This window comes from Malaya genurostris, chromosome 2 (genome assembly GCF_030247185.1).
Source record: "Malaya genurostris strain Urasoe2022 chromosome 2, Malgen_1.1, whole genome shotgun sequence".
NCBI classification, from domain to species: Eukaryota; Metazoa; Arthropoda; class Insecta; order Diptera; family Culicidae; genus Malaya; species Malaya genurostris.
Genome location: NC_080571.1, coordinates 333,563,913 through 333,590,906, shown reverse-complemented (window position 1 = coordinate 333,590,906; position 26,994 = coordinate 333,563,913). Strand labels below are relative to the sequence as shown.

At 40.7% G+C, this 26,994-nt stretch overlaps 1 protein-coding gene across 5 annotated transcripts in view; it reads left to right on the top strand.

The window, feature by feature from the left end:
* Positions 1-26,994, top strand: part of LOC131431632 (CUGBP Elav-like family member 2) — an 849,840-nt gene that overhangs the window by 134,512 nt on the left and 688,334 nt on the right. For 4 of the 5 annotated variants that reach the window (XM_058597461.1, XM_058597459.1, XM_058597463.1 and 1 more), the window contains exon 2: positions 1,463-2,260. In XM_058597461.1, coding sequence (XP_058453444.1) covers positions 1,869-2,260 — 392 coding nt within the window. In that variant the 5' untranslated portion in view covers positions 1,463-1,868. Of the gene's footprint in view, positions 1-1,038; positions 1,271-1,462; positions 2,261-26,994 lie in introns of those variants that run through there. The other variant, XM_058597460.1, reaches the window with a different exon arrangement.

The following is a 26,994-nucleotide window of genomic DNA, read 5'->3' as shown; positions in this document are numbered from 1 at the left end:
GAGTTTACACTTTCGAGCAGAAATGCAATGTTCTGACGGTGTTTCATTGTCATTTCTGCTCGTGTAGTGTAGAATCAGAGCCATCCACGCCACCAGTGTTTTTCAATGAAAAACGTTATTATTATGTCGGAGCAATGCCATAGCAACTTGAATGCAATGATTTGGGAAATAACAGCTGGCCCAGTACGTAATTGCCTAGGCTATCTGATAAGCTCCGAGTTGGCACATGCTGCGAGGAAATACTGAAAGCATAATTAAAGTATGCAATTTGAGTTATCGATCAATCTAGACAGTTTAGTAGACGCAGATTTTCATGTACGCTCAGTTGAAACGGTTTTGAGTATGTTTAAACTAGAACAGATTCGAGTAATTTGAATTTTTACTTGTTCTCCAGTAAGTGCACGCAGTCCCAAGGATACTCGACTGATTTAGTCAAAACTGTCTCGTAGAAAAATCAGGAAAATTATTCCATTAATTGGAAATCCATAAGAATCGTAGCACACATATGTTATTCAATCAAGGGCAACTCGGTGCAAATACGCATCGGGCAGTGATCAATCGTTATCTTAGCAAGCCATGGCACCAGCACTTCGTCACAGTTCCGATTGTCAGGGGGCGTAAAACCATCTGCAGCCCATAACGTAGTTTCATAATGCAAACAAATGCGCCCGAATGTCAACACTGGTGTTGTGAAACACAGAAACTACAGAAAACAGATCATCTGCAGCTCTTCTCGCTTACTCGCTCTCTCGCTAGCGTCCTAGCGTAGTTTTGCCGTGATGTCGGCGGTCTATGGAAAACAACAAACAAAACAGGAAAACCTTATCTGCATAGACCGAAAGTCAGGGGTTCCGAGTGGGAATCTTGATACCTGTGCTTTTGCGCGTGTTTGTCCATGTGTTCGAGTAGATAAAATAAAAATAGTTGTACTCCAATGGAAGAGGCGAAAATAAATACAGATAACGTGGCCTGCTATGTCGTCAACGGTCTGATAACGGCGAGGCCGGAGATGACAAAACAGGCAGGCAGGCAGGCAACCGACCGCGCCGATGGCCCATTTTTCGTTAGTACTAATCACCGTTTCGAGTCGTTCACAGCCCGGACCGGAGGTCACGTGTGTCCCTTAGAACCGCGGAGGAACAAGTCAGGAGCCGTGAAAAAAAAAACGTTTGCGTGTCGTGAGTGGTTTCGTCCGTTTCAGACTACCCTCAGCCCCATTTGCTTGATGGGTCACTTTGATTAGGAGGGGGGGCCAGTTAGCAAAGTGAATGTACGTAGCCGGTAATTTAGGATTACTAAACGTTTCCAGTCACAACCATACACAGAATACGAGAGACCGTGTCCGATAAGGGGCAACGCTGAAAGAGACAGTGAAGCACTGACGGAAGCGACCGAAGAGCAAAGCATACAAAATTATCTAAGATAAGATTTTTTTTTCTCTCTTCTTTTTTACCTCTTGCAGAAAGTGAGCCACTTCAGCTATTGCAACAAGTGTTAGTTGGAAGAAGAATTTGCCTGCTTGATAGGGAAGAAGTGCTACAAACCTAGGCAAACCGAAAGGAGCGAATCCTTTTCGTTCGGTTGATAGTAATAATAATAATAATAATCATAATAAAAATCGAAAAAAAAGCTTGAAAAAGCATCAAGTAATAAGCCATAGAGCCGTGAAAAAAGGTGGTGTTCATTTTCTACCCTTTCTATTCGTGATAAGAGTGTTTTTTTTTCTTGCGTGTGTCTGTGAGTGTCCAAGTCGTTCTTTTATCTGTGTCCAAGTTCTCTGTGCAAGTGTCCAACCCCTCGTCACATAAATCAATCAATCAATCAATATATTACAAAAAAGTGTTCCTTTCAATAATCACCAAACTACAATGCTTAATTCGTTGGAAGCCTTGGCCGGCAAGATCTCACCCGGATCCGGCAAAAGTTCACCGTCGTCCGGCATCGACAGCAACGGTAACAAGGTGCTGCTGGGTGGATATGCTCACCATCATCATCACCTGCTGCACTCGGCCAAACATCCCTACCAGAAGCCGGGTCTCAGCAACAACAACAACAACAGCAACGTCGTGAACAATCCTGCCAATGGGGCTCTGGTGGCCGCGACGGCTGCGGCAGCGGTGGTGGGGACGCTGGTCGGTGCCGGTGGTATCCCGTTGATCGGAAGTAGCAATGGACCCACCGGACCCACTGACCACCACCATCACCGAGTGGCGGACGTTCCGGATGTGGCGACGCAGATCGAGATGAACGCGAAGGAAAAGTAAGTCCTGTCTTGGTATTACGTTTATACAATTTTTTTTTGTTTCTTCCCTCTCTTCCTTATCGGCCCGGCTGTGCATGGCTGATGATGGCTTGTTATCTTCCCGTTCTCCGTCCTTACACTTACGGTTTCGGAACGGTACGATGTTTGTTGTTTGGACAATTCCTCCGCCGGTTCTAGTGTGATGTTCCTTTTTTTCCCAGTCCTGCCCGTCTATGGAAGGTGGAAAACACAAACAACAACAGATAAGAGGAAGATTGTTTTAGATAGAGATGTTGGGAGTTCTAACGTTCGGATGATGTTGGTCGGGAAAACAAAATGGACCGAATTTTGTAATCTTGTTTTCGGAACATTTTAATCTAGTTTCATATTGTCACTTTGGACCGTTTCTCTGACAGGTTTAACACAAGGTAGTAGTCGTTGGATTTTACCCGACAATCATGGTAGGCGTCGGTTTTTGGTACGCGGCTGGCTACACAACGAAATTTGACATAGATTTAATGGCAAAATTCCGGAAAGCATGGTGGATCTTCGTATAAAGGTGACATTTATATTTTCACAGTACACTTTTGGATCAAAGCTGCTTGAAAATTTCACTTAGGAAATCAGTTGATTAACAACATATTAATCTTGTGAATGACAGAAATGACCATTCTATACGTATAAACCCTGCTTTTATCCACCTAGTGGTGTACTGATGCTATTTTTTTATCAGTAATATCGAAATCTGGAACTAAAAATTTATATTATCGTAAAAATGAGGTTACTTTTTTCTCTTTTGAAGGAATCAAATATTTTTCATGAAATTTGGATGGCAGTCAAATAAATTACTCGCTTTACTTACAACAAAAAAAAATAAATAAATTCCTCTACTACATTTCGAAAAAGCTTTTTCTTTTACTCCTACCATTTTTGCTATCTTTCTGAGTGACAGTCCGCGTTCTGTGCATGATTTGTATACAATTTTTCGACGTTGTTCTGCTGAAAGTCCACGCATTTCGAAAGAAACTAATGAAAACGAATAATCGACTGCACAAGTGGCTAGAGAAGAGCGTAAACAACAGGACGCAGCCATAAAAATTGACAGATTCTGAACCATTGCGAAATGGCAGCGGTTTTTGGTTTCGTACCTGCTGATTTCTTTGAAGCACACAAAATGACAAGACGGGATTCGTTCCCTTTACTTTTTCCTATCCAAATCTATATCTATATCTATATCTATCTATATTCTATTCTATTCTATATCTTCTATATATACAATAATAGCGAAAAAAGTGTGTGTTGCTAATGTTCTCTGGTATGCGTGGGCCGATCTTCAAATGATTTTTTTTGTTCGAAAGGTGACGTTTATGCGAAGGTTTTAGGCTATAGTACATAAGGAAAATCCTTCGGGAAAGCAGAGAAAAACTAGAAAATGGGTTCGTTTAGAATTGGAAATTTTCCACTCAATGCATGCTAGATCTCCAATGATTGTTTGGCGTGTATGGAGTTGTGAAATGCTGCTGCCAGTGGTGGTAAATTGCGAACCGAACGCCGATGCTTCTGCAAATTTACTCAAAAATGTTCACCGAGCGTAAGCATGCGATAGGTTCGAAAACTATTCCCTCGTTTAATTCGAAGGTGGTCTGTGCTCGGTGTTCGGCGAAGCAATCTGATTCGAACCGTTCGGTTGGCGGACCATCGGCGAGGGCCGAGTAAACAGCGTTCGATACGATGCCTTGTTGATTTCAATTCTCGCATCCTGGTTTTGAAATTATCAATGCACACGTGATCAGCACAAAAAAATTGTTTTATTCGATTGATAAATCGATCAATAGCAATTCAAATGGTATTATTTTAGACATTATCAGTGTGCCTAGGGTAGTTCGATATGGAAAATAGTAAGTTTTGGATCTTTTGCTAATTTTATGGTTTTGGTTATAGAATCTATAACAATAAGAATTGAATATTTTGGAACATTTCAGCAATCGTAGAGTGGCTCAATATGAAAAGGGATTTTTTTCACTCTTGCAAATTCGATGTTTAATAAACTGGAGAGTCAATACCAAAGAAAATTGAATAATTTCAGGTGTTTTCAACGAGCGTATTTAAATTTGATGTTCTATTGATTGTTGAATCAATAGCAGTTCAACTTGGATAATTTTAGACATTTTCAGAGAGCGTAGAGTGGCGAAATTTGAAAATTTGGATTTTTTTACTAATTCGATGATTTAATAAATAGTACAAAATCTTTGGAAATTATCTGCCACCGTAGGGTTTTTCTATTTGAAAAATTGTAAAATTTTTAACTATTACCAATTCGATGGTTTGTTGATTGTTGGATCAATATCAGTTCGAATTGAATAATTTTGGGCATTTTCGGTGAGTGTAGGATGGCGCAATATGAAAACATGTAAATATTTTGACTTTTGCTGATGAAATATTTCATTTAATAGTAAATTATAACAATTACAAATTGCTCAATTTTGAGATTTTCAGGGACCATAGGATGGTTCTATCTGTATAATGGTAAAGTCGACGACACGACCTGCCACTCGTCTATCAAAACTGTATCGTAAATTTAAGTACCCCTCAGTAACTCGTAATGTCAAAACGAGTTCACTTAATTTTTTTCTGAAACGGGCAACTTGGAGCGATAAACTGTTATTTTTGAAATAATAGTAACCATCACCTTGGTTACTTGGTACAATTGAAAAATATCAACAAAACAAATTGAGGCGAAATGTAAGATACACAGATTAATCAATTCCATCCTACATGTTTTAAATCATGGAAAACCTGTAATTCGGTTCCAATGATGGAGATATCGAGAAAAGTATCGGAGTTTAAAGATTGATTGTTGGAATGTTAGTGCATAAGCTGAGTTTATACGATAGAAATAAAACGAAAACTTGAACTCAAACATTGATATTATCCGCAAAACAATTTATTGTTTCAATTTTATCATTATATTAATGTCTTTTGTTAATACTGTTTCAATTTCATTATTTTGTAGCATTATTTAGTTTTATCTTCAATCGTCAAGAAGTTTTGCTTTTATCTTGTGCACGAAAACTATAAATCAAATCATAATAGTATATGAGTGGTACATTAAGAAGATTTAATTTATTTGAAGAACATATTACACATTCTCGTGAATGTATTCGGAAAATCTTATTTTAAAAATAAACAAAAAAAATTCCAGTTTAGCGTACTAATAGCTGGAGAAACTAAATTATTCTTATAAATATGGTTACATTCTACGCAACCAAACTTAATATATCAACACAATTTTTCACTAATATTCAACACAATTTTTCACTAATATTCCTTTTTTCGCTATCTTAAACCTGTTCCGTTGTGCCAGAAGTTATGTAGTTGTTCAATCTGCATCCTGTCACCTCACTTTCTCTTCAGCTTTCATGTTCCTGTAGTGATTAATCACATTGGTGAAATTATTGACGACATTTGAATTGAAGTATTACTTACAACGACCTCTAATGCGAATCATCGATCTCTTATTTTTATTTGCACTTATCTTGCGATTTTCTTTATTAGAAGTGAACTTCAGAAAGTTCATTTTTTCTAAATACTCGAAGGAGAACTGTTTAAAAAAAAATGTGTTTTTGTGCTTTTCTTGATGTTTTTCACGTTGCGGCGTCTCTAATGCTTGAGATTTGGGATTTATAGAACTGAGAAGTCTTGAATTCACGTTTGCTTTTAGATTTTAATGCACTACTTTCATTTTCGAGGATATTTTTGTTTTCCGTATTTTTCTACGATGCGTAGTTTTATTATTTATGGTTCGATGAAATGCCTACCTACAGCATCAAAACTAAATTCTATTTCAATTGATGAGCAAAGCAATAGCGCGTTAAAAATTACAATCAAAATCAAAGGCCCTTCGACGATTTGCATGTTTAAATCCGATGGTTCACCACCACTGCTATTTATATATTAATCAATACAGCATCCGATTTGTCAAAATAGTTCACAATTTCTCATATAAAGCTGTCTTACCACCGAGCAAAATGCTTAAAATTCTAATATTCCAATTGCTATCAATTAAACATTGAATTAGCAAGAGGTAAAATATTCCCATATTTTTTATATTAAGCCACTCTACGCCCACAGAAAATGTCAAAAATTATCCTATTCGAATTTAATTCATTCTCCAATCAATAAAGCATCGGATCTGCAAATTCAAATACTAACATTTTTCAAATAGGACCACACTACGCTTGCTGTAAATTGGAAATCCTATTGGAACTGCTATCGATTCACCAATTAATAGGACATTGAATCGACATTAGTCAAAAATTTTAAAATTTTCCAAATAGCACCACCCTACCGTCGTCGAAAATGTCCAAAATTTTCAAATTTACATTGCTCTTGATTCACTATTAAATGGAACATGAAATCAGCAAAAGTCTAAATATATGCAAATTTTCATATTGCACCACCCTACGCTCGATAAAAATGTAAAAAATTATTTCCAGAATCAACAGACCATCGAATTAGTCTAAGATTCAATTTTTGTCGATTTTCCAAATAGAACCACCCTACGGTCGCTGAAAATGTCCAAATTGTTAAATTTTAATTGCTTTTGAATCAATATTTAATAACACATCAAATTAGTAAAAATAAAAAAAATTACAAATTTTCATATTGCGCCACCCCCGCTCGCTCAAAATGTAAAAAAATATCCAATTCGAACTGCTATTTATTCACTAATCAATAGAGCATCGAAATGAGATTAGTCAAAAAATTTTCTATTTTCCATATACAGGCACCCTACGCTCGTTGTAAATGCCCAAAATTACACAATTTTAATTGCTATTGACTAACCAATTTATTCAATATCGAATTTGCAAATGTTAAAACATTTTCAATTTATCATATTGAGCCACCCTACGCTCGCTGGAAATGTACAAAATTACCATACTCTGCTGAGTTACCCAAAAACTGAAACGTCCAGCCGCAGCTGACAAAGTTCGGTTCATCCGAAGCAACAGCCTATAGTACTCGAATCGGATGTTCATGAACATACTAGTGTGGGAAAGTTCCGCGAGACGAGAAATAAAAGACGAGCGCGGCGTACTCTCTAACTTGTTTATTCGTGTTCTCATTTATAACTGCGCAATTCCAGTTCTTCTTCTTATTCATTGCCAAACGACAAGGGGTGCTCGAATGCGTTTTACTGTGTAATCATTAAGAGCGTCACCACAGAATCCCCCCCAGTTACACCAGGAACCTGACCCTGTGTCCTGATTGTGTAACTTTGGTCTTCGGAGCTGGTTTTGGAATTTCTTCGTCGCAGATGAACGCTGGTTTGATTCGGTCAATCGAGATTCGCTGAACTTTGGAGTTGATGAAAACATCCATATACTTTGCATGTCGTAGAATCACCTTGAAGGGTCCCTCATACGGTTGAACCAAGGGTTTCTTAACTGCATCGATCCTGACGAAAACGTGGGTACACGTTGAAAGTTCAGGGCTCATAAAGATGGTTGGTTTAGCGTGGTGGTTTGGAGGTGTTGGTTTCAGCTTACCCATTGTATTTCGCAATTTTTCCGCAAACTCACTTCTGTTAGTCTGTTGGCTTGTCGCCTCGAAGTAATCGCCGGGTAGCCGCAATGCTTGTCCATAGACGAGTTCTGATACTGAGCAGCCGAAATCCGTTCGAAAGGCTGCGCGCAATCCTAACATTATCATAGGAAGTTGGTCGTTCCAATGCTTTGCATCAACGGCCATAATTGCAGCTTTAAGGGTACGGTGAAATCGTTCAACTAAGCCATTCGCTTGTGGGTGATACGCTGTTGTGCGAATATGCTGTGCGCCCATTGTTTTTGATAATTCTCTGAAGAGTTCGGACTCGAATTGCCCACCTTGGTCGGTAGTGATGGTCTCGGGTACGCCGAATCGTGATATCCATATCGAACACAAAGCGCGTGCAACGGTTTCGGCCAACATGTCATGCATAGGAGCAACCTCAGGCCAACGAGAGAAACGGTCAACCATCGTCAGCAAATAACGATAACCATTGGATGGTGGAAGCGGGCCAACGATGTCTACATGAACGTGCCGAAAGCGACTATCTGGTAAGGGAAAATTTGCCAAGGGAGCTTTAGTATGGCGTTGAACTTTAGAACGTTGACAGTGTATGCACGTCTGGACGTAAAGCTTTATGTCCTTATGCATATTTTTCCACACAAAACGATCTGTTACTAGTCGCCGAGTAGTTCGCAGTCCGGGATGAGCTATTCCATGAACGTACTGCAGTACTGATTGTCTGTACTGAGGTGGTATGTATGGTCTTACTTTGCTGTACGACGTATCGCAGTACAGAGATCGTGCGGCTAGCGGTGTTTTGCGTAGCATTAACTTTAACGCTGTCGAAGAATGTAGTAGACTTTTAAGTTCATCGTCAGTTTCCTGGGCGACCGCTATTCCTTCGTAGTCAATCGGCATCGGTGTAGAGATAGCCTCTGTTCGAGAAAGAACGTCTGCTACGGTATTTGATTGTCCACTGATGTGACGAATGTCACTAGTAAACTGCGATATGAATCGCAAATATCGATCTTCGTGCGGGAGACGACTGTTCGGGCTGGACGACAGAGCGTGGGTTAGCGGTTTGTGGTCGGTATAGATGACGAATTTTCGAGCTTCCAACATGTGACGAAAGTACTGTACTGCCTGCTTCATCGCGGTTAGTTCTCGCCCAAACGTTGAGTACTTCATCTGTGCTGGTGAAAACTTTTCCGAATAGAAACCGAGCGGAACCCACTTGTTTTTGTCGAACTGTTGAAGTACTGCTCCTGCTGCCGAATTGGATGCATCTACCATCAAGCTCATTTGCTTCGATGTGTCCGGGTAGTGTAGGAGGGTCGCATCTGCTAGAGCTTGCTTGCACTTATTAAAAGCTTTTTCAGCTTCATCCGACCATTTCAGCTTCCGGTTGTCGTTCTTTTTATTGTCAGGAATTAACTGGCGCAACTCTAGCTGTACATCCGTGGCACGCGGGATGAATCTTTTGTAGCAATTAATGAGTGCGAGAAATCGGCGTAGTTCTTTTACGGTGGAAGGTGTTGCAAACTGAGTGACCGCTTTTACGCGTTCTGCCAGTGGTGAAATTCCTTCCGCACTTATCGCATAACCAAGGAAGTCAACGCATTTTTCAGCAAACCTACATTTCTCCACATTTATAACCAGACCGAAGGATTTCAATCTTTCAAATACCGCTCGTACATGCATGTAATGTTCCTCCAATGAACGTGATGCTATGCAGATGTCATCTACGAACACTATCACGAAATTCATGTCACCGAACACCTTATGCATAAATCGCTGAAACGTCTGGCTCGCATTGCAGAGCCCGAACTGCATACGAGTGAATTCGTACAATCCGAAGGGTGTTATGACGGCGGTTTTGGGTACGTCTTCCTCCTCCACCGGAATTTGATGATATGCTCGCTCGAGATCGATGGTAGTGAATACGGATTTTCCCTGAAAATCGTTTAACAAATCGTGGATGTGAGGGACGGGGTAACGGTCTGGTACGGTGATTTTATTTAAGGCCCGGTAATCCCCTACAAATCTCCATTTCCCATTTTTCTTGGGAACGCAATGTAAGGGGCTTGCCCAACAGCTGCTGGAGGGCCGACAAATACCCAGATTCATCATTACCTGAAACTCTGATTTAGCCGCATCCACCTTATCAGGTGCCATTCGTCGACACTTGGTTGCTACCGGTGGACCTTTAGTTTGAATATGGTGGGTGACGTCGTTTTGAACCGTTGTTTGGATTGATGTTGGTAGCGTGACTTCTCTGAATTCCGAAAGTAGCTCGCGAAAAGGATGATCTGATGCGACAACTGTAACACTGTGAATCGGTGTGTTGGTTAATCCGCCAGTGGAAGTCAGCTTGGTAAGCCCGTCAATCAGATGACGGTTTTTTAAGTCTACCAAAATCCCAAAAGCAGCAAGAAAATCTGCGCCGATTATCGGTACGCCTACATCCGCAACCAAGAAAAGCCAGTTGAATCGTCGTCTTAGACCCAAGTCCGTTGTGATAAAACGTTTATCGTAAACGTGGATCTTGGACCCGTTAGCTGCATGTAAATTAAATGAAGCCGCACCGTGTTTTCTGTCCTTACTGGTGGCTGGAATGATGGAAACATCGGAGCCAGTGTCGATTAAATATTTAGTTTTTGAGGTGCGATCGTAAAGAAGTATACGGCGGCTTTCCGGCATAGCGTTCACTTCCGCCGTTTCGAATGAACGAGCCGTTAGTTTTTTGAATGGAATCTGCAAGGATCGCGGCATTTAGTGGCTCGGCCACCGAATTTTCTGTGGAACCAACAGATGTCGTCGTTAGCGTTGCGACTGGATCTTGAGGTAGACCGGCTCCGGGAAGTACTGCGCTCTGACTTAAGTCGATGAATTTCCGCGGTCAGCGTTGCGATCTGACCTTGTAGATCAGCTATCGGTGAGACTTCCGAGCAGCTACTAGTTGCAACGATATGTGACGAACCGGTATTTTCTAACATTTTGTCAGCCATTTCAGCGAGCTTCCCCATCGTTCCATCGCTGATGGCGAGAATTGCTTTTACGTGCGAAGGCATTCGTTGCAGGAAAAACATTTTCAGCAGATCGTCCGTGACGTTCAATCCGGCAGCCAGTTCCTGCATTTTTGCTAAGAGATGTGTCGGTCGCATATCACCTAATTCGCAAGCTCCAAGAAGGCGTTCCAAACGTGCCTGTGCCGAAATTTGAAAGCGAGATATTAATCTCGTTTTGACCGCTTCGTATTTGTTTTCGTTGGGGGGATTTGTGATCAAATCCGCTACGTGGCATATAACGGTTTGATCGATTTTCGCGATGATGTGGTAAAACTTGGTATGATCGCGGACAACATTAGCGAGGGCGAACTGTGCTTCCGCTTGGGCGAACCACATCGCGGGATCGTGTCTCCAGAAATCCGGTAGCTTTACCGTGACTCCGGCGGCGAGTGCCGCTATTTGTTGAGAATTGTTTCCGTTGTTGTCCTCGAGCATTTTTATTATGTCGCGACGATTACGTTATCGAATGGAATGAATCACGTCGGGGTCACCAATGTGGGAAAGTTCCGCGAGACGAGAAATAAAAGACGAGCGCGGCGTACTCTCTAACTTGTTTATTCGTGTTCTCATTTATAACTGCGCAATTCCAGTTCTTCTTCTTATTCATTGCCAAACGACAAGGGGTGCTCGAATGCGTTTTACTGTGTAATCATTAAGAGCGTCACCACACTAGTAACGATAGGCTCACAAACTAAAGCATCGGTTCTTTCACCATCAGCATCGCTTCTTGGTTCGGCGATGCTGACTCGAACGATGGTATCGGCAAATTTATACTCGCGATGGTGGTTCGCTTTTTGGTTCGGAACGAACACGTTTCGCGTGTTCGGAATCGATGCTTTACCACCACTGGTAATACCTCCGTTAAGCGAAAATTGAACAAATGCACAGATTTCTATTCTGAACAGTCCGTTTTTAGGAATTACTCATACGTAAATGTTCACCCGACAAAACAAACATTGGTTCAGTTTCTTATACAAAAAAAAATTCTATTTTTGTGTTCGGTAACAATTTTTGCGGCAACGATCTGCAAAATATTATTTTTATACGTAAAATTTATCCAACTTACGGTCATCTGTCGAAAAACTACTGAATATCGGAAAATCCTATGTGAAAGTTATGATTATTTATTATTTACTGACACGGTCTGTGAACTCTGAAATGTCATTTCTCTTCACGAACTCAGTGAAAGTTTTACCAATATTCGGAAAATTATTTAAAAAAATAATGAAGAATTTCAGTAACCATCACTATACATTCAGAAAAAAATACAGATCTGTCTAATAACATCATTTTTTGATGTAAAATTATGAAAATTTCTAGTTTTGGAAGGGAAAAATAGTGGTGCGAACTGATTGCTTGCGAAAAATAGATAATACTGATTCCTAGCGGTAATTTTTCATTTAGTGAATATATTCAAAAAGCCTTCTACAACTTTTTATTTCGCCACTCTAAAAATATGAAGGATGATCATATATTCTACTGAATTGCATCCGAAAGATATTTGAAATTAATTAATTAATCGGATGGAAATATGTTTTGAAAACCAAATTGCTCCTTCCTTTCCCAGATCTCTAATACAATTCACCAAAAAATTGTAATACTTTACGGGTCAAGACGTTTACATATTTTTAGAATTGTTTGTGAATTTCGCCGAACGTCGGTATTGAATGATGAAGAAGTCGAAGTTCAGTGGAACTGTACCGATCATTCATCAAATAAAACTTTTACTGAATGGATTACCGAATGTCCAGTTATTTGAAAGTCAGGAAAACTGTACCGACATCCGTAAAAATAATTCGGTGTGAAATTTTTCTCAGAATCTGTTCTGTACGTTCAAGTTATCAAAAAGTACCATGCGTACTTTAGAGCTCTAAGGGCATGTTCAGGAGTGTTCTAGTGCTAGATGCATAATTTATGTCAGTTTTAAAATTTAAATCTAGAACTTATAACAAAATAAACTGGCAGCTCCAGCTGCGTTTTATCTGTGTTTCAAATATAGAAAAAATAGAACGGCAGCGTATACCAGTTTAAAATTTGACAGTAGAACTGTTCGAATAAATAAAACTAAAACGGCTTGCTGGGGATACGTTTGTTTTAGTTTCAATTACATTATAGACCACCCATATGAATCTTGCAGCTGCTGAATTTGCTCTAATATAGTGGATATGTTCAGGTACTGTGGAACTTTTGATTGCTTGGAGACGACGCTTGGAGATCTCTTAGATTGATCTTAGCGCTTCTACAGCACAATTTCATTGATTCATTAAAAAAATTTCTGATTTGTTAATCTAGCCCCCGCGATGACCAGTACTATTCATCTGACTCCATTGAACACAATTCATCAACTGGTAAATCATATCAAAACTTCTTCTCCTGCCTACAACGGTTTTCTAGAACAGCCATTGAGTCATTTAGTAAGCAATAATTTTGATACCCATTTAAGCACGTGGCTCGAAACGACGCATCACATCGGTCAAGTATGTACAAAACATATCGTTGCGCTCCAAACAATTTTTCTAACGATCTAGTATTCTTTCCTTTGACGACCAAGCACTTATGCAACTCGTTGCGCGCCAAACATCAATCGTAGATCCAGCAAGCATAGACGACTTTTTCAACGGAAAATTCCATTTTCCATACAAAATAATTTTATTGATTTTTCCCACTTTTCTTTTTTTTTTCATTGTATGGTTACTAGTACGATCCTACTGACACTATATATCCTTCCAGGTTAGGGCTGAACCTTGAATCTTCACCTGAATTCTGGGCCTAGGTTCAGTACATGGACCTAGGTTCTTGAGCGAAAATCGGGATCCGAAGTCTAGGCCTGCATTTTGGACCTAGGTCTGAACTCCTGACAGGAATACATAGGTTTTCGTGTGTTTTGGACATGAGAACGGAAACCAGGCCTAGATTCTGGGTCTGATTTCCTGACAGAAATTTTAGATCTGAACCTAAATTCTGAACCGGAAAGCAGGATTCTGGACCTGAATTCCGAACATGAATCTGAATTCTGGATCTGACCTCTGGATTCTGAACAAAATATTTAATTCGAGCTCTAAAAATTATTCTGATCATCTGGATTCTGAATCGGGAACTGAATTTTTATTTGTATTTTGTATGAATTGAATTTGAAATAAAGACATTTTATGAATTTATAATGAAACATTGAAACTAACACTTAATTTTCATCTTCTTACTTTCGTTGTCTTTCTCACATATTGAATGATGAATAAATCACATTATTTTTGAAACTGATAGATTGGAATGAAATTGTTTTTCGCGATGATATGTTACCCACATGTCTATATAAATTTGTCATGGATACATTTTACTTAGGGCCTTTCTCAGAAAGATTTTTTTAAAGACAATTGCCTGTATTTCAGTTATTTATTATTGAATTCAGGATCTATTTTTATACAAATGTAGCGATTTTTTCATACTTTTAAGAAAAAATACGGATAAAATTATCACGGTTTCGAAAGAATTCTCGAATTTTTCCTGTAACATGGCTCATTAGGCGGCGCACACCTTCTTCGTCCATCGTTTTAGCTATCTTATTCCACCAGGTCGTCATCTGATTGATGTTTTGACAACCTTTCCTTTTGCCTTGAGTCTCCTCTTCATGATTGCCCAGTATTTCTCAATAGGGCGGAACTGGGAGCAGTTGGGTGGGTTAAGGTTTTTCGGAACAAACTGGGCCCCTTTCTCTGCATACTGTTCTTGAACGACTTTGCTGTAATGACAGTTTGCCAAATCTGGCCAAAACATTACGGGATGGTCGTGAGATCGAATGAACGGCAAAATTCGTTTTTGGAGACACTCTTTTTGGTATAATTCCGATGTCATTGTCTTATTTGTAACGAAAACTTTCTTTTTTTGCCACAGCTGCAAATGCCCTGCCAAAGCATGAATTTTCTTGAAAATTTGTCGGCAAAAAAAATTTTAAATTTGGCTGAAACATCCCCCCGAGCCGTTGCCAAGTAAAATTTTTGACCTGGGATTTGCTCGAAGTCAGCCTTGACATTGGTTTCATCGTCCATCAGAAGACACCCGTCGAACTTGGTCAGCACCGGGTCATATAGTTTCCGAGCACGAATTTTGACCACACTATTCTGTTTTATGGTCTGATTTGGCTGTTTGCTAGCTCGATACGACTCGATTCCTTCCCAGAGTCGAGTTCTCCTCACGGTACTATGGGCAGCACCGAATTTTCTGGCCATATCACGGTCGTACAGATCAAGATTCCTCTTAATTGCCTTCAAAATCTCACCACGCACTTTCCGGTCGACAGTTCCACTCTGACGATTGGCTTGAGGCTTCCGAATCGTCGTCAATGTTTCCTTATACCATTTGCTAACGCGCCATACGGTATTTTTTGGGCAATTTCAGCTGTTTAGCTAGCCTAGATGCAGACCACAATGAATTTTCCAAATAACTGTGCACAATTTTTTCCCTTCTTTCGGCTTCCATGTTGATTGTTTACAAAGTACAGTCGATTTGCGGAATGTCAAAAATCAAACGTGAAGCTGACAAAATTCCCGACACGTGGGCGCCAAGAACATCCAAATCCGTCTACCAGGAGCGACACAATATGAGCAAAAGTTTGTTTCAATTCTAAATGAAGCAAGCTTTAAGTATCGAAACCCATTATTTGCGACTCATTGCCCACCTATTAACTGTTAACTGAAAATGAGCTAATGCCCACTAGTGGCTGGCTGTAGGGACCAGTTTGGGAATCACTGGTTCAGATCAATTCTAGATAAGATGAGCAAAGTGGCTTGTTGTGATAAAGTCTATATGCTGCCAATTCGGAATACGAAATTAGTCGAATTCTTTAACTTTAACAAAATCGGTTTTCAAAATTTAAAGTCAATTTACAAAAAAAAGAACACCACTTTTGAATTCAATGAAACTTTGTCCCAAGTCATGTTTTTATGTTCTCTTTCAACCGTCCATGTATTGTAAGGCGGCCAGTCTTAGGAAAAAGTGTTTCCAAGCAAAATTTTTTCTTCTCCATTATTGATACGTTTTGCAAACCAAGTATTCTGTGAAATCTTCTCTCAAATTGAGATTCATCAAATTCTTGAACGATAATGATTTTCAGTTTAGTTTAGTTTTCGATAGAAAGACACTAATTTTTTTCTCAAAAAAATAGTTTTCTTTTGTAAAATGATTTTAAATTTTTAAGGTCAATTTTGTTCAGTGTTGGAAGTTTCGCAGTATTTTTATTGGAAATTTCAACTAATTTTATGCAAATCAGTTTTATTATACTTTTTTGTAGATTTTGTCGATTTTCGTCAGCTATTTGAATAGAAATGGTTAAAAAAGTTACGCCCTTTTCAAAAGACAATTCAGATCAATTTAAAAAAAAAACAATGTATGCAATGAGACATTTTAAGACAAACAAGTCATATATAAGTCAATTATAAAATAAAAAATTTTCAACAAACGACTTTACCTAGAAAAATTTTCAAATAATTAACAACATAATTCCATGCGTATGGACGGTAATTATCATGTTCTGAACCACACCTCTGAAAAAAATTTCTGGGTACGCGTTTGTCCATTCAAAATTTTGGCCCTTGTCTTACTCTTGAGAATTGCTCAGAAAAACTTCGTAAGAAATTTTCAAAATTTCGAATTATTGAAACTATATGAAGAAAGTAAAAACTGTGAAAAAATTCGTTGTATTTTCTTTATTATTAAAAAAAAATTAAAAGAGGCTATCACATTAAATGTAATTTTGATTATTTTTTAGTTTTTGATGAAGGTTCTTAATCAACCCATTGTCGTCCTTTTGACCAAATATTTTCACAGGAAGACATGAGATAGGAATTTGTGAGCATATTTTTGGACCATCAAGAAATATCCACAGTGCGTTATTGAATTGTTTCATGCCAAATCTGTGTTCACATACCGGTGACATTTTCGTTAATTATAAAATTATTCGAAGGACATCAAGTCAATAATGATAATCGGCTTTAGTCAGCCAATGTATCCCGATTTATCCACTGATTACCGTACCACAATAAAAAAAAAAACGATAAAATCTACTGTCGTTTTACTGCATCCATCGAGGGGGCTTCCTTTCTTCCTTCCTTCATAATCATTTATCGAGAGCGGATGTGTAATTAGGTCCGTATGTTGCTTCCCTCACCGGTCTGGTATTTATTTTTCGATTCTGAGCGCATTTATCGTAGTTCGACATTCCGCACGACGATAACCATCACCGATATTGTTAGTTAACTAAAGTTTTCCCCAGCTAATGACCGGCTCGTAAAAGCTCGTAATCATCGTCCCCCCGCCCCCATCACCGAGCCACGAACCACGAGCCATGCCAAAGTAAATCGATAGGAAAATTCATAAAATAAGGTCCCGTGGCTCTTTTTCGGGTGACTAGAAGCAACTTGTTCCAGTACTATTTAGCGGTAATGACTGCTCATCAAAAAGTTCCACTACTCGTGTGGAGAAGAGCTTGATAGAATTTCAATTCATTTGAACACTTGAAGAGGGCGCTCCGCTAGTTTGTTATCGATTGTCTGGTAAACTCTCGTCGTCGTCGTCGTCTTCGTCGTTGCCGTCGGTGTTATTCCATGTCACTTCCGTGAGGAACTGAATTCCGTCTGCTTGTCAGCTGGCAACATGTGTGTCACCCACCATCCGGAACACCTCCTCCGAAAGTAGCCAAGTGATAAAACAAGAAAAACAAAATTAATAATGGGAAAAACTACACATGATATCTTTGCTTCTGCCGCCACCACCGGCGGTCTCCCACCGATGCAAGGTACGGAGATACGATGTCATGATGATGGCAATCGACATCGTTTTACTTTATTACTGCGACACTCTGGTCGATAAAAGCGTCCATCGGTGGCCGTCAATATCATAGCCAAGTCAATGTGAGTACCGAAGTAAGTACTTCAATTTCGAAGGTGCAAACTATTGTATCCCCCTTCCAGAACAATGGAAATTTTTCAAATTGCTACCATTGTTTGAAAGAATAATAATATCGTCTTGCAATGAGTTTAAATAAAAAATTAATATCGACAAAACGACAGCTGGCAGGTCGACGTCGTTTCCAGAACCAGAACCGGTTACAACGAGCTCACCCCGGTTGCTTTGCCGTCCTACCATCCTACCGCAGCCTGCTGCGACGGAAAGCCGCGTACAGAGGGGTCTCGTACAACGCGGATTCGGTTTTGCCGGTATTCGTTGTTGCCGGATTCGTTATTGCCGGATAACCGCGATAAACGGGACCCAGAGCATATGGGATTTCGACTGATTGGGGCTGTAAACTGTTATCTCGCTTCGGTCGATAGATAGAGCCACACAGTCTTCGGCAAACTAGCTGTAGATACTTTGACCAACAATTTAGTGTAGTTTGACAGACAATTAGTTGAGAACTGCTCCGTCAGGGGCGCTAAAAAGGCATGATAAAAATCATTCGCTTAACACAGACAAAACGATTTGAGCTTCAAGTAACTCGCAAATTATAGTATTTTGAAAAATGCGGGAATTCAAAATTTGTCAAACAGCAAAAGTATTAACTCGGACTTACTCCATCAGATGTAGCTTGTGCTTATAAAAAAAAACTAGAAGATATAGAGCGGTTTTGTTTGTTGGAAAGTTGTTAGGAATGGCGTTAGTGTAATCACAATCTTACGATATAAAATTTAATATGTGTATTTAATATGTGATATGTGATATGATATGGCGGTGTTTTCGGAAAGAATGTGGGGAAGGTAAAAACAGATTAAATAGTGTGCACAGTTGTAAAAAATTTTCTCACTTAGTGACGCTGGTGTGCAATTCTGGGTTGGAAATTCCTGTAACCTGTTTTATTAGGATAATTTTTTCGAGGGTTTACAAACTGGTTAGAGATTGAAAAAAAGATAGTGTGTGATAATTTAGGAGCAGTGTATCTTCCTCAACATTGCTTGGGATATCAAAAAATATTCGATAATGTGAACAGTAGTTCAGTTGTAGCATTACCGAATAAATTAAATATTGTATGGCCCCTCGCGTTGATGGCCAACTCTCAGTATCGCATACAATTCTAAATAAATTCTCTCGAGAGTGCCATTCGAGAGTACCAATGAATATTATAGTACGCACTCTCACGCCAGACCTGGTTGACTGGTTGGAACTGAGTTACGTTCGACGGGTGGTCGCGACGCGGGCGTCACCCCCCTATTTGAAGTAGGTTTCTTTTTCTTAGCTTATAAACTTGATAATGCGATATACGGAGAAGTATATGTCTTTCTCTGGGGTTTAAAAGGCATCGTTCGGACTGACTCAAACTTCTTTGTTAGGAGGTCAATGCTCTGGGAACATTCGGGGGAGATTGAAATCGTGTGCAGGAGAGATTCGGAAAACTTCGTAATTAATTACGTAGTTCCGGAAGGGAATCTTTTACTCGTGCTTAATCTGAGGACTCCAAAGATCTGATCATCCACTTTGTTCTGGATCGTGGAAGAGGCAGGAGTGGTTTAATTTTGTTCCGCGCCTCGATGTGTAGTTTTAGGTAATCTAAAATATCTTGAGTTTCCCTTTATCAGTTCACCATAAAATAGTTTTCCTTCCCCAGTGCCAAGCTATAAGGCAAGTTAGTGGCTCCGAGTTTATTGGAGCATAGTTAGTGTCGGTATTATCGATTAAAGGTAAGGTGCAAATTTGCGAACGGTGTAGTGCGTTTTCTAAAACCAGCATGTTGTTGGGTGCGTGTCTTTGTGCAGGTTCTTCGTGCTGCAAAATTCCCGTCACATCGACCAACCAGTATCAACGACCACTTTTGACCCCACCATCTAGCTACAAAGTTCCCGGGGAACCGACCGGAAGAGCGCTGATCGTCAAAAGTCAACCACGCGCTAGGCAGGGAGCAGTAACCATCGCTTCGATCCGTCCCGACATCAGTTAATTACCACGTGGAACGTGGTGAACGCAAACCAGAAATCCGGATCTTCTGCAGGCCCGAATCTGCCAGCAAACGACAAGGAAATCGCGCTGGCGCCCGTAAAGCAGTCAACGTTCGTCGGTCTCCAGCATCGACCCGTAAACCACGTAAAACCATGGTAGTGTGAGTACAAACCGTTTTCTTTTCTTGACATGCGCATGATCAATATATAAAATGAACCCCACGTAATTAGTCACATGGGCTAAATCACCACGATTTATTCAAACCATCGTCAAGCCCGGGTTCGAAAACGTTTTTTTGTCTGGTGGATTTCCTTTGCTGCCACCTGTGAAAATCCTAGGTCGGCGATGAACCCGCCGTATAAATCTGTAAAGGAAACGCACGCACCTTACCCCCCGTCACTCATTTTCGGATGAATACGTCTAGGAATTAGGAAGCTTCGACAGTATTAAATATGCACTGGGAAAGTAGAGAGAGAGAAGTGACAGTAGCCAGATCAGTTCGCATACCGCACACAAAGCTAGCTAGCATGTAGAGAGTTTGGAGTTCGATCCCTACCAAGATGAAAATATAATATACTTTTTTGTTTGTAATAAAAGTAGAATTTCGTTTGTGTATATTAAATAGTGTTTAATTTTTTGTTAGCGGTGACTATTTATGGTATTTTCAGGTAAAGGATTTCTCAAGATATTCGGGCGATTAGATTTCGGATAATTTTTTTTGTAGACCTACCCTCCCTAATCCCCTCGCGAGCTGGAGCCCTGTGGCTGCTAGTCTTTACCAGTGATGAAAGGCATCGTTTGAGTGAATCTTCTTTATTCGTCTGGTCTTACTGTAGCGATTTCGGTTTTCAGCGGGTGTTTTCTTTGGGGTGTTGGCGGACTATCAAGGTCACCTGAGCCACGTTGGACCGTCTCGACCGGAACTCAGAAACAGACAATACCCGCCCATAGGAAGGGTCTCAATTAGCTGGGCAAACAAACCAGGCGTTTGGTCTCCTTAGGGAGTGGCGCAAAAAAATCATTCGCTAAATTTTGAAACGGGTCTAGTTCCAACGGTCTCAGGTTACAAATGGCGCCCAACGTGATTTGGCAAAATATATTAAGATTAAAGTAATTAAATTGTGTATACATACAGATTTTTGAAATTATTTGTTAAGATTCTAAGATTTACGAAAAACATTTTGTTTGTGTGTTAAATAAGTTTATTGTCAAACGGATTCTTCTTTACATACATTGGGAATAACTTGTAGTAATATTTGTTGTATCATATATTTTTCCCATTTAACATAAGTAAGCGATACAATACGGGACAGTACATCATCTCTCAAAGATGGATCGATTTCCATATGCTGAGCATTTAAATTCTGAGGAGGTTGACTATGAACTTCTGATCAGAGGACAGTTGGAAGCATCCAACTGTGAACTTGACCTGGCTGGTAAACAGAGGCTTCTAAGAACCCTATTTAAAGCCGACATCAAAAATAGTCAAAACTATCGATCACCTTTCAATATTTCGGCAGAATTCTCTCACATTTCGGGATGGGTTGCAGACTTATCTAGATCATTAATGCGAATTGGGGTTGAACCGCGATTTGAGTCGCGTATGCTACACTACTGGTATCGTGCAAAGCGGTGCCAGGCAGTGACTGAAGATCAGAAAAAGATGCGGAGAGAGTTAGTGCGTCGAATTGAAGAGTGCATGCGAACACATAAGATAGGCCCACCAACGTTCACAATCAAGCAGTTGATTAACGACAAACTACAAACGACAAATACAATGAGTAGCCAGGGCCAGAGTGACAAACGACACGACCTCGATCAATCCCTTCCGCAACAAGGTACAAAATCGGCAAAGGAGACGGGTACTAGACCAAAAGACAGTCGCCGGATGCACACGAGTACACCGATTGAAACAGAGAACAATTTAGAGTTGAGCTGTAAAATCGAAAAGATGGAACAGATGCTTAAAAACTTGACTAGCAAGTTTTCGGCGTATGGTTTACCAGGTAACAATAGAAGGGGGAAAGAGGAGACTAGCAGCGACGACGAACCAAACGAAGAATCCAATGATACTCGTCGCAGGACATCGAGTCATCATTCTAAGATGAATGAACTGTACAGGCATAAAACAAGACAGTATGAGACGGATGATTCACAAAGTAGTTACGAATCATCAGCTAGCTCAAGTTGCCTAACGCAACAACGTTCAAGAGGACCTTGTCGATCCGGTCGATACAATAGAAACAATCGTCACAATCATAGGTATACTGATGGAGGCAGGGACCACGCGTACCGTGTAGAAAAATGGAAGCTGAGATTTACAGGAGATTCTAGGTCAATGAGCGTTGAAAATTTCCTGTTCAAACTGAATAAGATAGCGGAAAGAGAGGGCGTTTCACAAAGACAGGTTTTGCGAGACATCCATCTGTTACTGGACGGTCCAGCATCAGATTGGTTCTTCACCTTTGTCGATGAGTTCGACGACTGGGCGACTTTCGAAAAACTGATTAAATACCGCTTTGGAAATCCAAATCAGGACCAGGGGATTCGCACGAAGATCCAAGAGCGGAAACAAATGCGAGGCGAGACTTTCATAGCATTTGTCACCGAAATCGAGAAGTTGAATCGAATGCTGTCGAAGCCACTGTCACGGAACCGGAAGTTTGAGGTGATCTGGGATAACATGAGACAGCATTATCGATCAAAGATCTCAATAGTGGAAGTCAAAAACCTGCAACATCTGCTGAAGTTAAACCACAGAATCGATGCAGCGGATTCAAATCTACAACAAGCATGGGAGCCGCATCCCAGAAGACCATTGAACAACGTAGAGGTCGAACAGAGTGACTCAGAGAGCGAAAACCTCATAGACGTTAACGCAATGCGAATGCGATCCACAGAACACACGAAGCCAGTAGCAAACTCACAACATCAGCGAATAATATCTCCAAGTATTACCAGAAATGAGCAAAGTCACCACAAGACCAATGAGTCAATTCGGTCATGGACCTGTTGGAATTGCCGACAGGAAGGACACGCGTGGCGGGATTGCACCAAACCGAAGGTTATATTTTGCTACGGTTGCGGAAATTTAGGTAGAACGCTGCGATGCTGCGAACGTTGCACGACGATCGCACGACCGTTTATATACGGAACCCAACAGGAAAACTGATAAAGGGATGGGAGTTGGGGAATCCGACTGTCCCTACCAACAAACAGATTCCCATAAACGAACATTGTTTTGAATTTGATCCCCTACTGCGCATCCACCATATAAGAATAAACGTAAAAAAATGCCCCCACATTAGAGTGAAGGTGTTTGAAACTGAAATGGAAGCTCTACTAGACTCGGGGGCGGGCATAAGTGTGATCAACTCACCGATACTGGCCGAACAATATGGCTTGAAAATCCTCCCGGTAGCGTTACGCGTGAGCACAGCGGACGGAACAGAGTATAAGTGCTTAGGATACTTAAACATCGCATTCACGTATAAAAATAAAACAAAAATAGTGCCAACGATCATCGTTCCTCAAATCTCCAGACCGTTAATCCTAGGTGTAGACTTTTGGGACTCCTTTGGCATCCAACCAATGATTGATGTTGGAAATGGACCAGAAAAAATCGAAACTAGTATAAACTCAACGCTTTGTTTCAACATTGAACCCACGAGTGAGCTCCCTAAATTAGATCAACAAGTGGCAGATGAAACATTAGACGTCCCAACCATGGACGACGTGCCAGAACCGGTTCCGGAAATGATTGAGACGGAACATGAGTTAAATGAAAATCAACGGGCTGAATTAATTCGGGTAATAAAAGAGTTCGAATTCACTTCTCCTGGGAAATTAGGTCGCACAAGTCTGATTCAACACGAGATAATTCTCAAAGAAGACGCAAAACCTAGATTCCAACCAGTTTATAAATGTTCGCCTTTTATACAACACCAAATCGACGCAGAAATTGAACGCTTTAAGACGCTGGATGTAATCGAAGAATGCTATAGTGAATGGACTAATCCGCTAGTCCCAGTCAAAGGAAGTCGAATGGAAAAATTCGCGTTTGCCTAGACTCTCGGAGAATCAATGCAATGACGGCGAAGGATGGATACCCGATGCAGAACATGCAAGATATCTTCCACCGTTTGGGGCACGCGAAATTCTACTCGATCATCGATCTAAAAGATGCATATTTTCAGATCCCCTTAAAGGAAGAAAGCCGAAATTACACAGCGTTTCGCACTTCGAAAGGACTATTCCGCTTTAAGGTCTGCCCATTTGGACTAACAAATGCACCCTTCACTATGTGTCGCTTGATGAACAAAGTCATAGGGTTCGATCTGCAACCTTACGTCTTTGTTTATCTGGACGACATAGTGATAGCAACCGAATCATTTGATGAGCACTTAAGGCTTCTACAAATCGTTGCACATCGATTAAAGATGGCAAACCTAACGATATCGTTGGAAAAGTCAATGTTCTGCAAGAAGCAGGTTATGTATCTAGGGTACCTGCTGACAGAAAGAGGAGTCTCAATAGATCAGTCAAGGGTACAGCCGATATTGGACTATGCACGACCAAAGTCTGTCAAGGATATACGCCGTCTGATGGGGCTGGCGGGATTCTACCAAAAGTTCATTGCAGGTTATAGCCGTATAACAACTCCGATCACTGATCTATTGAAGAAGGGAAAGAAGAAGTTCGTGTGGTCAGAGGAAGCTGAAACGGCTTTCGGTGAGCTGAAAGTAGCATTGACATCTGCCCCTATTTTGGCGAATCCCGATTTCAACAAACCATTCGTCATCGAAACCGATGCCTCAGAAAACGCTGTTGGAGCTGCGTTAATTCAGGACCATGATGGAGAGACTAGGGTGGTGGGATATTTTAGCAAGAAACTTAGTTGTACCCAAAGGAAATACTCAGCGGTGGAAAAAGAGTGTCTCGGAGTTCTGTTGGCGATAGACAACTTTAGACACTACGTCGAAGGAACGCGTTTCAAGGTAGTAACAGATGCAAGAAGCTTGTTATGGCTGTTCAAAATAGGAGCTGAAAGCGGAAATTCAAAGCTTCTCCGATGGGCATTGCGAATTCAGTCGTACGACATCGAACTGGAATACAGGAAAGGGAAGAACAACATCACTGCTGATTGTCTGTCAAGATCAATCGAAGCCATTGTCGTAGCGCAGACCGACCCAGAATACGATGAACTTGCCGCTCAAATCGTGGCCGATCCCGTAAAATACGGAGATTATCGTGTGATTGATGGAAAAACTTGGAAACTGCTTAAAAGTTCCAGTCGGCACCACGATCCCCGGTTTGTTTGGAAACAGTTACCACAGCCTGCAAATAGAGACGAAATCATACACCTAGAACACAGTAAGGCCCACTTCGGATTCGAGAAGACTTTGGCTGCCATCAAGGAACGATACTTCTGGCCGAAGATGAACGAACAAATACGTAAACACTGCAGAGAGTGCTTGCGTTGTCAAACAAGCAAGAGCGGAAATGTAAATGTAACGCCGCCGATGGGTTCGCAAAAACCAGTTGAATATCCGTGGCAGTTTGTAACATTGGACTTCGTCGGTCCTTTACCCGCTTCCGGTAAAAATCGTTTCACTTGTTTGTTAGTGACGACAGACGTTTTTAGTAAGTTCGTACTAGTGCAGCCATTCCGAGAGGCTAAAGCAGAACCACTAGCTGAATTTGTAGAAACAATGATATTCAAGCTATTCGGTGTACCGGAAACCATACTGACTGATAATGGGACTCAGTTTATTTCTAAAATTTTTAAAAACTTACTCGATGCCTACCATGTAAATCACTGGCTTACCCCAGCGTATCACCCTCAAGTTAATAACACGGAGCGCGTGAACCGGGTCATCACGACGGCCATAAGGGCCACGCTGAAAAAACATCATAAGCATTGGGCGGATGATATCCAAACAATTGCTAACGCAATCCGGACTTCTGTCCATAGCTCGACTAAATACAGTCCGTATTTTATCGTGTTCGGTAGAAATCAGGTATCAGAAGGAAGAGAGTACGCGACGATAAGGGACAACTATAAACCCGATGAGCCTGGCGGAAATGAAATGTCGAACAGGCAGGAACTGTTCGAGGAGGTCAGGAAGAATCTCTCGGCAGCATACAAACGTCATGAGGCTACTTATAACCTGCGCTCGAACGCTAACTGTCCGCGATATACCGTTGGGGAAACTGTTCTTAAAAAAACTTTCGAATTATCAGACAAGGGAAAAGGGTTCTGCAAAAAACTCGCACCCAGATTCGAACCTTGTGTTGTTAGGAAATTGCTAGGATCCCACACATACGAACTTGAAGACCTTTCAGGAAAAAGAATCGGAGTTTTTTTTGCTGATCAGCTGAAGAAATTTACCCCTAGTTCTTCCCATTTAAGCAGGTAGGTGGGCTAAGCTGTCCATTGAAAAGCTATGTCGCTCTACAGGGTAACTAAAGATTGCAATGAAAAAAAAAACACCTACGGGGATTTAAATTTCGAACGGTACCAACCGACGACTTTGCTGGGTTCTTGGGCATTTCACTGGGGCGAGACAGAGGCTTGCGATGACTCGCTCACAAAGTAATGCAATCCACGATGCCCTAGAAGGAGCCAGGACAATGACCTGGGAAAAGTAATAGCTGTGCTATGAATCTAAAGCGAGACCTTGCGATGATTTCGACTAAAGGCCGTGGAAAGGCGAAGAAAAGAGGAGCAAACCTCTACCAGTCCTCAGTGCACTGTCGGAGAATGCAGTGGAGACGACCGCGGCTGGAAACGTCGCCTGGGCTTGGTAGTCCCTGAACCTATTCGACGTTCTACGAGATAATGAAACGAGACAGCGAAGTGATTGAAACATCACAGCGAAACACATACAATAGTCTTCGTTGGTGTAAATAACCTTGTAAATAATAGTTTAGTTAGATTAGTTTCAATTCCTACGATTCGTCCTACCACTTAGCTTAGTATTAGTACTTAAGATAATATTAGTAAAAACTTTAAAATCACGTACGGGTTTCCTTCTCGAATTATGCTGGAATCCGGTTGTAATTTCGAGGAAATTCATAGTTTGTTTCCGTATATTTTGTTCTTCCATTTGAATCATTTCCTAAAAAGAAAGACACTGAAATGTTTTTGCTTCAAGTGTTATTTGGTTGGAGATTCGAACGAATATAGTAACTGGGATATAAAGCTGATCCATG